Raw genomic sequence first — 17,563 nt, forward strand, 5'->3', positions numbered from 1 at the left:
AGACAATAAACTCTGCTTGCTCTTAGACAAAGAATATTACGTTTAAAATGTTTTCTCAATAAACACGCCTGCCCTAATTTTGAGACTGTTTGTAAAGAATTAACACATACACAGGGGCACTATTACTAAATACTACTATTGAACGAGTCATTAGCCCAAATTAAATGATGTCTCATAAAATGTATCCCACAGCGCCTGGAAAGTGTACTGTCTGCTCTTCTCGCCCCCCAGGCTGCACACACTTAGCGGGAGGTCTATAATGGTCTACTGTATTAAGTGCCATGCTCAGGTCTCCTCTGGATTGTGAGCTGGTCTCATTTTAATTGTGAGCCACTGTGAACAACGGAAGGCCCTCGTCAGACCACATCGGTTATGCATGATATTTGTCATGATGTACTGGATGGCTCCCTGCTTGGATGCGTGACTCGGTAGTAGACTGCCACCTAGTGGTACAGTATGTTAATGCTTAAGGTGCATCGAGAAATGGGGGGAAAAAAAGTCTGTATGGCTATAGGTGTGTTTATGTACACATGAAGGTTGTATACTATTTATATACTTATACAGTTACATCATAAGCAATATTAAATCTTTTTAAATCAATTATTTACATGGCACATGCCAATGTGTTTCGCACTGAACGGCATTTACACAGAATCAGACCAAGTCAAGTCAAATGTATTCATATATCCTTGAATTACAAAAGCATCTCAAATGGCGTCACAAGTTGACAAATAATAACGCCATCCCTTGACCTAAACACCCCGGCGGGGCAAGGAAAAACTCAATATCAATGTCAAACTTGTAATGAGATTTGTACGTCTGAGGCCAGACCACAACTTTACTCATCCATCATCACAACTAAATATTTATAAATATTATATATTTATCCATCTCATGTTAAAGTAGAGTTTTATCACAAAATATTCTCATTTCATTATGAATATTTTCATTTGAATTTTTGTCTTCAAGAAGGGTAACGACCACCGTCAGCAGTGTAGCAGAGCTATAGCGCCCTCTATTGACAATATTATATTATTAAACCTTATCATCTTGTTATAGCTAGATATAGAACAAAACAAATATATATATATATTTTTTACTATTATATCGTTTTCAGACGATACATCACTCTTAAGGCTGTTGCTTCAGTCTGTTTATGGGCATTTTATTTACTATGTATTAGTACTGTTGATTACCGCAATGTTGGCACTGTACCCCCAACCCCCCCCCCCCCCATATTTAAAAACACCATATTTTATTTATGTAACTTCATATTTTATTTCCCTCTTCTTTCCTGAAACAGCCTGATGTTATTTACTTTACTTAATGTGTAAATCCAGAGTAAACTTCACTATCACATTCTCAGATTTTGGTCTGTAGTGAATGAACTCTTTCTGAAATCCATATAATTAAATGTATATCCTACCTATAATTCGGTGATGGCTTAATTAATATATATATATATATATATATATATATATATATATATATATAAGACTTCTCTGGTTATAGTCAGAAAGGAGACACATGCATTGGACAGGCAGTTTATTTACAAAGAGCAGATCCAGACACGCAAATAAAATACAGTTATATCGGCAAGTTGACAAAGAAAGCTAGATGGTAGGAATTTGTATCGAACAGATTTCAACAAAAGCCCCTTTTTCCCTCAAGGTCTGCTACTGAGTTAGGGCATCAAAAATACAGAAAAAAATCAAGTGATCACCTTCTGTCATAAGCAATTTAGTTTATAAAAATATCACCATGGTGATCCACAGATTCACAGAGTCAACCTTGGGAAAAAGACATATTTACAATATCCTCAAAGGAAAAGATGAACAGTGCAGAGGGAGATCCCAAAAGGCAAAGCTTGAGCAATTCAAGGTCTCTAAATTGACACCTCTTAATCTTTTTTTCATTAGTCCTGTAAAGACCAGACACACAAATCAGTCAAAGGGCAGTTGATATAATCTGTGAAACATTTTTTTTTTTATACATGTTTGTACAACATACAAAGAATCTGTCTTTAGTTGTATTATATACAAAGGCCAAGTAATACGCCAGCCATATGTGAATGCGGATATCTCACATATGTCAAAAGACCAAACATAGAATTTTGAATAAATACACAGATGTTATTAATAGGTTGATTAGTTGTTTTAATTGCGAGTAACATGTCCTTCATCTATGTTTTGCAAACACGTGACATTAGACTCCATACAAGAAGCAGTATTGTTATCAATTATTGCATGTATGCGAGGGTTTTGGTTTGATTCTGACACTTATGTTAAGGGCCAACATAGAACACTTTAATTGTTACACCTGCATTTTGAAGCCACTGCAAACTACACCCAACAACAAGAAAATAAAACATGTTGAATAAAACAGAATTTGGATACAGATTTTGAATTGGCTGTTATTAAATTGTGCAGGTGAACTTAATAAAGCAGCTATTGTCTGTGTGTGTGCATAATAATAATAATAATAATTTATGTAACTACTGTATAAACCATTTCTTGCAAAAGTGTCATCATTATCAGGGAACTTCTGGAGTCAGTTGGCTGCACTGAGAGAAAAGGGGGGTGAATGATTTTACGTGCCCTACGTTTCAGTTGTCTATTTGTAGAAAAAAAGTTTAAAATAGCATATGCATTTTGTTCCACTTCACAATTGTGTCCCGCATGGTGTTGATTCTTCCTTAAAAAATAAATAAATAAATAAATAATCCGATTTGACGTCTTTATGATTGAAGTAAGAAATGTATATAGCGTGACGCTGTGTGTACTTTGCAGGGATGTTAGTAGTTTGTTATCAAAGGCATTTATTTAAAAAAAAAAATATTCTAAGACATTGTTTATTATTTTATGTGGATCGTACAGATGTTTTTCTCCGGAGACATGACATAACCCTCCTAGGAGTACTTTAGTATTCTGAAGCCGGCATCAAATTTTCATCAACAGGATAATGAAACATCGTGACAGGTTAGAAGAGGTAGTCAAATGGTGCTCTGGCGGCTCAGGTGAAAAGTGACTTAGATGTGCTCTCAGCAACGGCCGGAGATCTCACCTCATAGTTGTTGTGAAGTGGCGCCAACATGAACATAGTGACAGGATGACAGCTTTAGTATCTAGAATGTGCCTGCCAGTGCTGAAGGAGAAGAAGAGAGGATTGGAGCGGATGCTTTATAACCATCACGTCAACAAAAACGCATTCTGCTGCTCTGATGGTGAAATCATGGAGACAAATGGGACGGTGCATTTAAAATAATGTTAGAATGACGACAGTGTCATGTGAGGACCGACCTCTCTCAATCAAATACAAACGTCAATCGCTGCTAGGTTTCAATTCGACTTACCATGTTGGAGATAATGGAGGATTTTAAGTTTCTACATGCGGTTATTACTACACGCAACATGAGACAATGGAAATGAAATGGGTGACAGAAAGAAATTTCAACTTCCACAAACGACATTCGATTTACACTGTTCTAATTTCAGCATGGTCCAAAAAATCACAACAAGTGGGCTTATATTTTTCTCATTCCACATACTTAACAGTTTTTGCATAATTTAACATTTTATGTACGAGTATACTGTATAAAAAAAAAATCCCTGTTCATTTTTAATGGAAGAGACATTTCAACCATTTAGCATGTCACTCCATTCCATAACCCTCATCATCATTCCCGGATGTTTGATACTGCCGTGGGGGCGCACTTATTGATATGCACACATATATATAAATATATATATATATATATAAACTAAATATCATATCATGCATTACTTAATCACATAAATCTGGATTAAACACATACAATCATCATTCATCTTTAATGACCAGGGTGAGAGACCAGGGTTCGTATCCGGTTGGATCAAATTTTAGTCCAAGTTCAATTTCATATAATAATCATTGTCTAATTATTTAACATCCATTATATTCAATGACATTTCACATTATAATTATAATAAAGCTTCCATCTCATTCCACATGCATTCAAATATTAGCCTTCAGCTTTCAGCATTCACATGCAGTTTCTCCAGAAATTGCACATCTAATTGTATTTATGTTTGATTTTTCACTCAAGGTTTTCACAATTAAGTATTTTATTTAACTTTTATCTGTAATATATTTTCATTGAGTCATAAAAATGGTTACATTTTTGATGAGCACTTCCAACACTTAAGCCATATAATTTTTCTTATTTAGGTGGTACTTTGAGAGCTGAGTATTGTGTTTGGGTGTAAAAGTTTGCGTAACCCCTGTAATCCCGTATCAATGACTATACAGTACCAATTGTTCTCCATTGCTTGCTGCTGATAGAAAACTGTGATGGAGATGAAGATGAATGGTGACTGCCCTCTAGTGGTGAAACATGAGATGACAACGAGATGGCCAGCCAGACACGGGGATGATTCAGGACAGCACGCTGGTGTTTTGTGAGTCCACCGCTTGCATGGTCACCACATCTGTACTTACTCCTCTGTCATAAACCGGGTTGTCGAAGGCGGGCTCCTCTGCCATGTTGTCGTACGGCGGCGATGATGCCGGCATGCGGATAGACTTCCCTTGGAGTCTGAACGACACGAGGGAGCATCATGTGACACGCATTCATTTGCAAAGGTCACGCGTCAAATGTTGAGTACAACTCCTTACTTTGTAGCACAAACATAAATCCCAAGAACAACCATCAAGATAATTGTAGTTGGAATAAATACAGCAAGGGTAATATTGGTTCCCTCGATGCCATAATCGGTATTGACAACTATGGGGCAGAACACACGCACACAAATAACATTATTTCTACAAAATATCACAAAACTAATAGTGATGCATTGTTGTTGCCATATTTCAAAGCATAACTCACCGTCCGGCTTGTGTTCGTTCACATATCGACTCGAGGAAGCTGCAAAGAGACAATTAGTCGGCGTTTGCTCCTTTTTGTTGTTGCGAGACAAAAGCACGCGTCGCACTTGAGCGCTGAACAAAATCTTGTTTTTGCAGCAAGGAAAATCAATAGCTCATGAAATTGTCATCTTGAAAGCGTTTGCTACACGTGCGCTCGTTACCTCGACAAGCAGGTGGCGTGCTGTTCCACTGCGACGGATGTCCGGGGATGCAGTAGATTGTGGCCTCGCCCTGCAGCTCGTAGCCCGGGTGGCAGGAGAAGGTCAGCATCTCGCCCGCTTGGTAAAAGGCCTTTGCGGAACTTTGTGCACTGGTGGAGGGGGCACCCGGGTTCCTGCATGGCTCGTACTTCTCAGCTGAAGACCGAAATATTTGTAAGTACGACTGTAGTTCTTAGCAAGAGATATAGGGGGCTTCATGGCAAGTGTTTTTGCCTGTTGACAGGAAGTTGTACGTCTTAGCTGGCATTTACAGACTAGTAAAAATCAGGTTTTGCTCAGAGTAATACTTTAACCCTGGAGAACCCACGGGGTCAAATTTGGCCCCTATAAATTACAATGACTTTTTTTTTTTTAAATAAATTTAACTTCAAAAGTCCAGAGTGCCACTTCTGACCCCTGCATGAGGCCATCTAGTGGATGAATATTGCACTTACACTCACCAGAGTGGTGGTGACAAGATGGCTAAAATGCAATAAATAAAACAAAAAATATATATTGTTCAATGTAGCTGTGCATTTGATTGATTATTTTCTTAAATTCTAAATAGTTTACTGACAGTTTTTGTTATTCTGATTTTTCGAAATGATACCCCTAAATCCTTAATCCTAATCGCCTTAATCCTAAATTAGGGAATACATTGAAAAAAAACATTGAAAGAACATATTTTGGTGTTCAGTGAATTTATAGCAGTCATTTAATGTATAATTCATCATTTTCCAAAGAAGAAAAGGGTTCTTGGGTTCTCCAGGGTTAAGAAACAATATTGACGTCAATAAATCAAATGAGTAATACAACATTTAGCATAGGACTTACGAAGACACTTGGGCAGCCGGTCACTCCACTTGGGTTTGGCTGAGTCTCGGTTGTAGCAGGTAAGGAGGCTGCTGCCCGACAGAATGTAACCTTTATGACAGAAAAACTGCACCGAAGATCCAACAGCAAAGCGGGTGCCCGTGTTCACCCGCCGACTGTGCTCCACATTTCCAGGGTCCTGACATGTCACCACTGGGGGGGAGAAAAAAAGGCAAATATTATTATTATCATTTATTTTATTTTTATTTTTTTTCTGGAGCGCTCAGTATTGACATGTCATTATCATTGCTCTTTTTTTTTTTTTATTTTTTTAAAAGGCAAATATTATGAGGTATCTCTTAAAACTTTGCTTTCTTATTGTACACGGTGCTATAAATCTGTCTTTCAGGAAATAAGCCCAATAAAAATTGTTAGGCGGAGCACTGAATAGGAACATGAACTGCAGTAACCTCAGCCTTAGATCCAAGTAATCGCTACAACTGCTATTCTGATGCAGCTCATATTTGGCTCGCTTGTGTTGGATATCATAACAAATAAAGTTCTCGTTCTGACAAATCTATCATTCATCGCTCGATGGCGTCAGGGTGTTTCCTCACCTTCCTGACATCTCGGCACATCCCCGCTCCAACTGAGATCCCACTGGCACATGAGGATCTCGGAGCCCACCATCTCAAACCCAGGGTAGCATTGGTATGTGACGACGGTGCCGTGGATGAGGTCAGGGTGCGACGTGCTCTTCCAGCCATTGGCGATCTCCGGCAACTCAGAGCAGGTGTCGTTCCTCGGCACCTCTGTGGACATTGGTGATGAAATAGGCAGTGTGCCGGGTAGATAATGAATAATTGTGTCTTTTCCTAGTCTATGCTAGGCTAACTAGCATTTCCACTTAGTTCTGAGTAAAAGTAGGACAAAATATAATAATGCTATGTACGATTTTGTTGTTTTTTTACTTTTATCCTAGCTACTGAAAAAAAAAAAAACATTTACTGGATCTTTTGAGTACTTTTTTTAAAGTCTAGAATATAGTCTTTAAGTAAATTTGAGAGTTGTTTGGCAGCTATTTTATTCCCTTTATTTTTTTATTTTTATATAAGACTTTTTCCTTCCCTTACATGAAGAATTCACAAATATTGTTTGTTTTTGTTCCAATATGTTCATTATCGTACAATTGTTATTTTTAATTAATTTAATTTAATTAAACCCTATTAGTGCAGCCCAGGTTGTAAAGTAAACATGGTGATGCGGCATTTAGCTGTTATGCTGCACACAAATAGAATACGTTGTTAAATACATCGTTTTAGTAATTTTAATAAGCTACTTTTGATCTCTTTACTTTGCAAATGTGTTTAGTTGAGAAAATATCATAGAAAACTGCTTTATTTTAAAGATAAAATCTGTATCAGGAGGTTAGAAACATCTCTTACATTATCGTATCATATGATGATAGATATAATGACAATAACGTAAATAGCATTTTTGATCTGTATGCTTTTATTCCCTTGGATTGATGAGCGGTATCGATAATGAAAAAAATAATCACTAAATTGTGATGAATCCCGGTTATTATTTTATTTTGCGGTTTGTTAACAGTTGCTTTAATTTAAATAAAGAAGACTTACATTTCTAGATGTTTACCTTGATAGCATTTGCACATCTCTCAGGAATGACATGCAATTTTCATTGCTAGGTTCAGAGATGGTACATACGCACATTAAAATACTTAGCATTAGCGATTCTTTTTAAAGGAAGAGAGACGTGGTTCTTAAAGGATGAAAAAAATAAAATAAAAATAAAATAATAATAATAATAATAATATATATATATATATATATATATATATATATATATATATATATATTAAAAAAAAAAATAGAGAGCAATGCTCTCCAGAAAAAAAAAAAAAAAGAAAAAAAGAAAACATATATATCATGTAACAACAGCAGGTGATACAAAAGCAAGGGTTTCTATATGAACAAAACTAAAGTGTTTCGGGACGCAAATGTAAACAAAGGCTTGTTGTTAGCCGCGAGGAACGCAGCAGGCGGCTTGGCACCGGCTGATGCACAATGGCGGATAGCAAAGAACACAAAGCATCAGACAAAAGCGGCCCGCAATTAAGTGTACCCAATTATTATGTTCCTGTTCGTCTCTGTTATCGAACGCAGCACACTTGTGTTGAGCCAGACAAACAGAGAAACAACAACAGGAGCATCCGCACCTTTCTTTCTGAATTACACACATTGGGTTTCTTCTTGGGCGTATAAATCTTACCAAAAAAGTGGACCACAAAGCCGTTGTTGTAGCCGTAGATATTGGTGGCAGGATCGGACTGAAACTGTACGGTGACGTCCGCCATGGACGTGTAGAGCTTGAAGTGAGGACGTTTGCCGCTGTATTGTCCGAGAATGTTGGCTGACAGGTCATCGCCGTCATAGAAGGTCAAAAGGTCATTTTTCCCCAAGTTGAGTCTACGATACACATGGAAATGGTGATTATTTCTCGATACAACGATGAACAGATTTCATCAGTTCCGCTTCTCATTTAAGGCCCCCAAAACAAATTGAAAGAATAATTAATGCAATTAGATTAAGGCAGGGTGGGTTTTTAAATGCTGACCTCTAAATTAAAATGAAAAGCGTATTTAGATCAAAAAAGTATATTGCCATCCCACTAACATATCCAGGCATGATAAAGAGCATCTCATATTATTGATTTGTTCAAGTAAACAACAATGAAGAAGAAGAAATTGTGAATATACTATGAGGGCTATTTAAAAAAATCTGTATATTCATTTATTTTTTGTAAGAAAATAAGTAAAAGAGGGTTTCTGGAATTCAATCATTATCTTTAGCTGTGAGGTGAAATAGAAATTACACTCGTTTTTTTTTGGTCATTTATTTTAGTGTCGCGGATGGTAGTTAAATGTTTACTTAGAAATGAAAATGAGTAATTCACAAGCTGAATGCATGATAAGAATATTTCCAGTATTAATTGGTGAAGACTTCCATGATTTGCGTTATTGCATATTTTGTTTCGATAAGATTTCATTTTAGGTCACACATGGCGATGTGAGTTGAGCGATTAACATTAAGCGTGATATTTAGAAGAAAACCGACTCTCCGCATTCCTATTCACAATTTCGACCACGTCATTTCTCATCTCCTTTCAAGCACCACTTCAGTTTGTTTCATTGACGTTAGGGAACAATTTGGAAATTCCTTCTAATGCAGCCTTCAGTGAAAACCTGAATCAATCAATTATTCGCACGCGGTACGGATTCATGGATGTGCGTATCCCGAGGCATAAAGTCACGCTAAAATTAAAGAAAGAAAAACAAAGAATGAAAAGGAAAAAAACTATAAATGTGAAAATATTGTAAAACATGCTGGCAGATAAAAATGAGAAAAAAAAACAATCCGCCTATGTCAACTAGCCATTGTATCGAGGCTTACTTTATACAATAATGAATAAAGTGATATTTTTCCTCCCGCATTTTTTATTATCTCCCGACTTCACACTTTCCTTCCGTTCAAGCTCCGTCTTGACCACAGCCAATGTTAACAAGGCTTATAACGCACCGTGGAACCTTATCAACCCACAAAGGTCTCACAACAATCAGACCACCCCAGACAACGTGTATCTTTCAGCTAACCATCTTATCTACTCCGATTGGCTTCGGTCTCAACATTTTCTAACACATGGCATATGGTTTGTTTGGTGTATATCTTCTTTTCTTCACATTGACACATGCACCAAAACGTGTTTATTTTTTTAGCATCCTTCTCAATGAAAACTCAATGTAACGTGCTAAATCATTTGAAGGGGCTATTGTCATTGCCATAGCAACGGCAAATCACCTACTGGTCTAAAATACTATTGAAACAACCAGGACACTTTATATTGTGATTTTTATATGGTACAATAAACGATAAAATGCAAAACAATGGATTGTGTCCTCTGTGGGGAGTTTCTTTAGACACAATTTAAACAAATAGCTCAGCAGCTGTCTGCTTAGTCATGGATGTCGATCCAACTTCACAGGTCAAAGCATTTCTGTCTTACACATGGTTTAACCAGAGCTCGCACCATAAGTGGCAGCATTAGGTGGTGCACGCAGCACACAGATGTTCCTAAGGTAGGGCAGCTAATCCAGATGTGTCCAAAAAGTTACAAGACTGGTGTCGTGTTTGCTTTTTGTACTGTGAAGAGGTGAGCTTTGTGGCAGGTCAACTTGTGGCTGCTTCACCACGACAACGCAATGCCCTGAGCATCTGACAGTTCCTGACTCAGGATTCCCTCTGATCTATTGGCCTGCCCTCACGCCTAAATCTGACCGAGCGTCTCAGCGACACATTTGGTTAGGATCGATCGACTTATGTGGACGACAGTGTCCAGGAACTGATCCAGGCCACACCACATAGAGCACATACAGATACAAAAAAACATTCACATTAACAACAAAGGACAAATTAGTCTTAAATGGACACGTATATAAAAAACATAAAAAAAAAACACACAAGCGTGGACAGAATATGCAAACTCTACACAAGAAGACCGGGGCAGAGATTCAAACAGATATTATACACTCTAAAAACAATTGGGTCAAAAATAACCCAAATTGGGTCAAAAAGCGACAGTCACAAATTTTGGGGTTCAATAAATAGGCCAAAAACTTCGGTCAAATGAAATACCCACAAAACAAAACAATTTCCGTGTTTTTGTACAAAACAAAATTCTTTGGGGTTGCCACCACCAGTTTTTTGGGTTGTTTTGAGGGTTGCTTATTTGACCCAACTTTTTGGGTTAAAAAAGTTGGCACAGCCCCTTTTTGACACAGCTTGTGTTATTTTTGACCCAACTGTTTTCAGACTGTACAGTACACTCACAACCGACCCAATACTTGAGTAAATTTGACCCAACTGTTGTTTTCTTGTTTTGTTTAAAATAAATAAATAAAAGGAAATAGGTTCAAATTGACTCAAGTATCGAGTCAGACCAATTTTTAACCAATATTGGGTTAGTTTTGACCCAGAGTGTACAACTAGAATGCAATCCACTACTCTATTATTCACTTCAAAAATCAAGTTCTCAATTTTACATTACATTTATCACTATAAATCAATAAAGATTACCAGATGGAATATTTTATTCACGATTTGATTTTGATTTTATTTTTTAGCAGTAGATTAGTATCCTAACCTCAAGGAAAAATTAACTTTGAAACTTTTTTCAGTTTTTCTCCTGCTTTTCCCCTTTTCTATCCATTGGAATTGTGCCACAAATAAATGACAAGAAACTTACAATAAAAACCTGTAATCTAGGAGCTTTCAGAGACCAAAACTCAAGTAACAACGCCACTGCCTTGTCATCTGCCCAATCGTTTTGATAGCTCTTTAAAATGTCACCTCGGTCAGACAAATCACTGTCATCTCGGTTTTGCAATTCCAAACAACACGAACACAAGCTGCGAAAGCAAAGTGCCCTTCAGCCGAGACTTACGCATCCTTCAGTAGTTAAACACTACCAGCCACTGAACTCAACTGGCCTCAATATCAACTACGGTAATTTCATGCTCTCACGACAATTTGTTATCACGCTAAACCAATTTTCTAAAAGGTTTGCATTCAATCTTCAATGGCGTACTTGGTTTTGCGTGTCTTTTTTTGAAAAGGTAAAATCTATTTTTGAATAACAGATGGTCTAAAGCATCCAAAAGAATCTAAATTGCTTTCAGTGTCATGCTTTGAAAAGGCAATTGCAATCGTTCTCATATTTGACAACTAAATCGCTGGCTTCTATTTCAAACGATGCTTGCAGATGACAGTGTAGCGGTGCCAGTCTCCACATGAGGGCTCCCTAAACCTAATGTGTGCAATGAAAACCTTATCACCAGTTCCCTATTGTGTAATACAGTACTGTGCAACATTTTCTTAAACCTTGTGCAGGTGCAGATCAGCTGCAACCTCTCGTCTGCCGCCATGCTAATTAGCGAGGAGCCAGCCCTCCTGTTTGGCCTAAATTAATCAGTGCTCATTATGCACGCTGCTCCTCTGTCATTTCCAGCGCAAGCACGGTGATGAATGATAATTTGGAAAATGTTCTCATTACTGTGGGGAGGTGTGGACTAGCTACCCCCCCCCCCTTTCGTTTTAATAATGAGACAGCACTCATCCACGAGCCTTTTGTCAAGTCAACATGCGTGACAGGCGCAAACAAATTTGACCAAAAAAAAAAGTCACCCACTAATTTTCTTCTGTTGTAAAGATAAGAAAATGCTGTTAAGGTCAAGCATCGGCAACCTTTAACGCTCTGTATGGAAATCAGCTCACCTCATATCCAAGTTATTTAGTTTTCGGATTTTTTTTCCCCCCACCAAGGTGAAGTGATTGACTTTGAACATTCGATATGAATCAGTCGTAATTACAAAATGTTCCAGGGAATGTAATGCAAGCCTCTCTGAAGTCATTTGAGTTGAATCAAATGCTATCTTGTAATGTACATTTGATCTGTGGGCCTGATATGGATACGTTATTGACATTAACAGTCACTCTTTTCATTGGAAGTGAAAATGGAAGAATACTAATGGCCCTTTCTGTTTGGAGTTTGCATTTTGGCACTGTTTGTTTGTTTTTAGGCTACACTTAATTGCCATTTTCAAATGATGGCTGGAGTCCATCACTAATAGTTTTCAGCATTAGCATTAGCAGCGTTAGCTTCTATTAATCGGCACTATTAATTAGCGGCTTAGCTAGGGTGACCACTGACCAGCCAAACTGATGACCAGGGGTTGTGTTATTATTTTAGCTAATGCTAAATGCTATCTTGGTTGACAATCCAGCAGAACTAAGTCGGTTGATTTGGAAGTTGGCTGTGCTATTTACCTCGCAGGCCCACATTTTATAATGTCGCAAGAAACGCTCAGCTCGTGTACTGTCTGGTCTGACTGCAGCACTAAGCTAGTAGGACTTCATTTCCCATGATTCTTAGACACAAAAGCAGGAAGTAGTTGTAGTTCCGGAATGACGAAAACATGTGACACCTGCTAGCCTATTAGATGCGGATAAGAATGAGAACTAAATGTGAAAGTAAATAAGAAGGAATTTAACTGTTAAATTCGTTTTTAATTAGTTTATCGCATGAATGGCTATGTTAGCTGAATGTTTGATGTACATACACATAGTCCAGAAAATTGGCTTGTTGACTGGTCTTTAAAAAAAAAAAAAGACCTGCGTAAAAGAGGCTGGTGAAATTGAGTGATACTTTGACATCATTTCTATCAAGATTGTCTTTTCTCTTCAGACTGTGTGATTTGGATAATGATATAGACTCCTGGAAACAGGTGACAATAATAATAAAAAAAAATCAGATGTTGGTTTTAACAATAAATGGGGTTTCACTTGTTCATTGTTTTTCTACCTTCACGTTTGTCAAAATGCTTCCACACACTGACACGGCATCTGAAAAATTGGAGGTTCAGTATTTTGCTCAAGGATATGTTGAAGGCTGAGAACCGCAACCTTTGGGATGAGAGCCAATTCCATTTTACGTGTAATTTCAAACCTGAAACAAAGCTGAAAATAACATTTTGAAGCTAGTATTGGTCGACCTTCTCAAAATGCTGTGAAGATATTGACTTAGACTTAATTCATGCATGTTAAACTAATTTTGTGAGTCATTTTATTTGACAAATATGAATATGTACATCATTGTAGTCGTATGCAGGAATGCAGCCGTATAAATGCGCACATGACGAGCATGCCCAATAACCAACAATAGCCTGTGATAGGGATTGTCTGCGAGTCAATTTTTCGACAGCCTGCGGCAACATTCCCGCTGGTTTAAATTTAACCTCACTGTGCCCTCGTGTGTGCAAGCGCTTCAGGCAATAACATCATCAGTTATACATTTTATTTTTTTTGCCATATATGCCTGCACAAAACGAGAATCATTCTGATGAAAAATCACTTGTTTTCTCTTTGCTCGTGGAGTGCAGGAATATGAGGAGCATGTTTTATGATGTGCTCTTTAAACATTCTGGTAATATCTCAATGAGTGGAATCGGTGCGTTAGCGGGGGACGTTAGCCTAAGAGTAATAGGTGAAGGAGAAACCATGTGCGCCCGTGCTGATGTCTAATGTTGACATCTGTGTGCATGCGTGTTGAGTTCCAGTTGGGAGGGCCGGATAAGTGGCTCAGGGTAGTTCACTGCCAGAGCATATTCATTTCAAAGCCAAATCTGAGACACACCAGGGAAGCGAGAGCAGGACGGCTTACTAGCTAATCTGGTCGGAGAACGTGCTGGAAGCGAGGCAGAATGCTTAATGTGGAGGATAGGAAAAAAAATCTAATTAGCGACTGCAACTACAGAAACACTTTCCCATGTGCCTGTCATGGTGTGTCGGTGTAAGTGTGGGCGAGAGAAAGTGAAGCGAAAGAGATGGCATGCGCTCGTGTCGAGAGATGCTTTATTTAACGTCTTGAGGTCAGGGTGACCTCGGAGACCTTTATGTGCGAGTTTCCTCTCGCAAACTTAGGTGCAGCGACTTACACTTGAATATCGAGCATGATCCTCTTGTCCTCTTCCACATGGATGCCCCAGATGCAGTCCTGCCCCTTGTCGTAGGCCTCGGGCCAATTAGGAGACAGCACCACGCCGGCAGAGTCGGTAATCTCACCGCTGCAAACAGCTGCAAAAAAAAAGACAGACAAAGCTTTAGAAATGTGTTAATACTGCAGATGATGACACAACCTCAATAGTATGTCATTCTTTTTTTTTGTTTCAATAAACCCGAAAAATTATTAAAAAAAAAAAACACTGATTAGCATTCAATCTATTTTTTCCACAAAGAGCACAAGGAAACAGGGGGGTGGGATCCTGAAAAAACCCCAGTAAGAATCCAAAATGCGATTAAATATTAGGAGAAAAATAATGAAAAAGGAAAAATGGCGAATATGTGAATCCATGGGTGCCAAACTGTGAATATGCAGGAATCGTGTGTCGTTTTAAGTTGTAATATTACCAATCATCATTAGATGGCAGGCATTGCTTAGTTAGAACGTGAGTAGGCTTAATAATTTGTTTTGCGGATTTTGATTGATATGCAAGACAAATAAAATAACAATTTTGAGTGAGTTGATTTTTGTGAAAATGCACAAAATGAGTTCTTGCACTTAATATTGCTTTCTTGTTCAACAGTTATGTCCTTAAATAGTATTTTTTAGGCAAGAGCCCTTTTCACTGTTTGCTTCAAAACCTTCGTTGTTGGGTTCGGATAGTGGATCTTTTATACATTGAGAAATGTATAATCAAAAGCACAAGATTTTTTTGGTCCAATGCCAGCAATATATTAAAAGCATGTATTTCACACATATGCAAATTTTTTGGGTCCATATCTGATATTTCATGCATTTTTGTCATACATCTAGTTAGGGAGTGTGTGTTGTGTGTTTGTGGCCCCAGTAGTACTGATGAAAAAAACATGCCCCACTGCAACATTTAAGTTGCACAACCCTGACCTATTATATTTGAGGAAGCGAAATTTCACTTCAATTCAACACCAATGATAAAAACACTAACCAAAATTGCACTATTTTCTAGGTAAAGTCAGATTTTTTATTATAGGTTTTGATCACAGTACAGAATGAACATTACTAAAAAAAATCAATGTTTACAATATGCATTTACATTTATAAAAAAAATCAGATTAAAACCTTAACTTCAAGTAAAACATGAGAATCATGCAGGCTACTTCATATAGGGGAAAAATGCATTCTACAAGTACACCACAGGGTGACCGTGACCCCAGGGGGTGCAAATGACTTTTTTCTCTTGTTTTCCCGGGCTGAGCTTTACGGTAAGGTCAGTGTGTTGCGAGTGTAGATTGAAAAAGCAAACCCTGTGTGTGGTTTTAGTAGCATTAAATCTGCTAGGTCCTTAGAACCAAATTCAGTTAACATGACATATATATATATATATGTATATATATATATATATATATATATATATGTATATATGTATATATATACATATATATATATATATATGTATATATGTATATATATACATATATATGTATATATATATGTATATATGTATATATATACATATATATGTATATATGTATATGTATATATATATATATATATATATATATGTATATATATATATATATATATGTATATATATATATATATATATATGTATATATATATATATATATATATGTATATATATATATATATATATATATATGTATATATATATTTATATATATATATGTATATATATATGTATATATATATATATATATATATATATATATATATGTACATATTTATATATATATATATATACATATATATATATATATATATATATATTTATATATATGTATATTAGTGTTGTCAAAGTTCAAGTGTTAACTAATTAATTAATCACAAAAAAATATCGCATTAATCATGTATTAACGACAAATTAATCACACTATTAATTTTGACCACAGATGATCCTTTAGTTTGACAGCGGATGTTTACGTTAAAGGTCACACAGGTTGTGTTTGAGCAATAAACGTAACTACATTAAAGTAAAGCATTTAATAAATGTTTATGTATGACATTCAGAATATTTGTTCATGTCAAAACACTGGGGTCATTTTTTTTGTCCATTTTAATTTATGCAAGTAAAAAAGAAAGTAGAAAAAGAGGAGAATGAGAGCGTGCGGTGGATCAAAAAAAATGTTGAAGACGTCCTTATAACAATAAATGTCCAAAGAATTAACACATAACAGGTGCTCGTCAAATTTGGTGGGCAATAAAAGGTTGATAAAAAAGCTTTTTTAAATTAAGCGGTTAATCGTGATTAATCAAAATTCTAAAATGTGAATAATCTGATTAAATATTTAATTGTTTGATATATATATATATATATATAAATAAATACATTTTGTGTTTCTTTGATTTTCCTTTACATCCTGCAAAGATGAATCATCAAATAAAAGCTTCGGGTCATCCACTCAATTATATGTAATTTAACTGCCTTCAAATGAGTCAAAAAGGTTAAATCCCATAGCTCACCCCTGCAGGCCGGTTCGGTCTCATTCCACTGAGCATTTTCGGCGTCCACACACTCGATGACCACAGAGCCTTGCTCCAGCGTGTAACCGGGGTCACACGAGAACTCCACCACGGTCCCGACGCTACACGTGGAGTCACTGCTGCTGAAATTGCCGTACTTCACAAAAGGCTCGTAGCACTTTCCTTTTGCAAAAGCTGAAAAAATAAAAAAAATAATTGACAGTGACAACTGAGTAGCGTACGCAAGTGTTTTGCTGGCAATAAACTCGCCTTCATATCTGATGGCTGCCCCAGTGGAGGTCAGCGTCCCGTCTGTGGTAAACTCTACAAACAGATAACGTCCCGTGCTCAGCACTCCCTCGATGGGCAAATACTCCACCTCATAGGAGTCATACACCGGAGGGGAGTCAATATTGTTGCCGTTCTTAATCAGCAGTCTGAAAAAAAGGATGATGAAAATAGATGCAAGTTACCCTTGAGATAAATAAAAGATGTGCAGCTGCGATAACGTTGTCTGCCACCTCCAAATGAGGTGAATGGTCATGTGTGTG

General features: G+C 37.0%; 1 protein-coding gene across 4 annotated transcripts in view; it reads right to left on the reverse strand.

Annotated features, from left to right (window-relative positions):
- Positions 1-1,530: 1,530 nt before the first annotated feature.
- The window catches only part of LOC144036391 (seizure protein 6 homolog), a 91,577-nt gene continuing 75,544 nt past the window's right edge, over positions 1,531-17,563 (reverse strand). Inside the window, exons 7-18 of one of the 4 annotated variants that reach the window (XR_013288633.1) lie at positions 17,283-17,449; positions 17,013-17,207; positions 14,488-14,626; positions 8,211-8,407; positions 6,536-6,730; positions 5,940-6,131; positions 5,067-5,261; positions 4,865-4,903; positions 4,654-4,762; positions 4,477-4,573; positions 3,064-3,144; positions 1,531-1,921 (exon numbers count right to left, since the gene is read on the reverse strand). Coding sequence is in view for 2 of the 4 variants with exons in the window: in XM_077546993.1 (XP_077403119.1) it covers positions 4,414-4,573; positions 4,654-4,762; positions 4,865-4,903; positions 5,067-5,261; positions 5,940-6,131; positions 6,536-6,730; positions 8,211-8,407; positions 14,488-14,626; positions 17,013-17,207; positions 17,283-17,449 (1,588 nt within the window). In the remaining 2 variants the exon portion in view is untranslated. Of the gene's footprint in view, positions 4,574-4,653; positions 4,763-4,864; positions 4,904-5,066; positions 5,262-5,939; positions 6,132-6,535; positions 6,731-8,210; positions 8,408-14,487; positions 14,627-17,012; positions 17,208-17,282; positions 17,450-17,563 lie in introns of all 4 variants that reach the window. The other 3 variants (XR_013288632.1, XM_077546994.1, XM_077546993.1) reach the window with 3 other exon arrangements.

The sequence above is a fragment of the Vanacampus margaritifer genome, chromosome 16 (assembly GCF_051991255.1).
Source record: "Vanacampus margaritifer isolate UIUO_Vmar chromosome 16, RoL_Vmar_1.0, whole genome shotgun sequence".
NCBI classification, from domain to species: Eukaryota; Metazoa; Chordata; class Actinopteri; order Syngnathiformes; family Syngnathidae; genus Vanacampus; species Vanacampus margaritifer.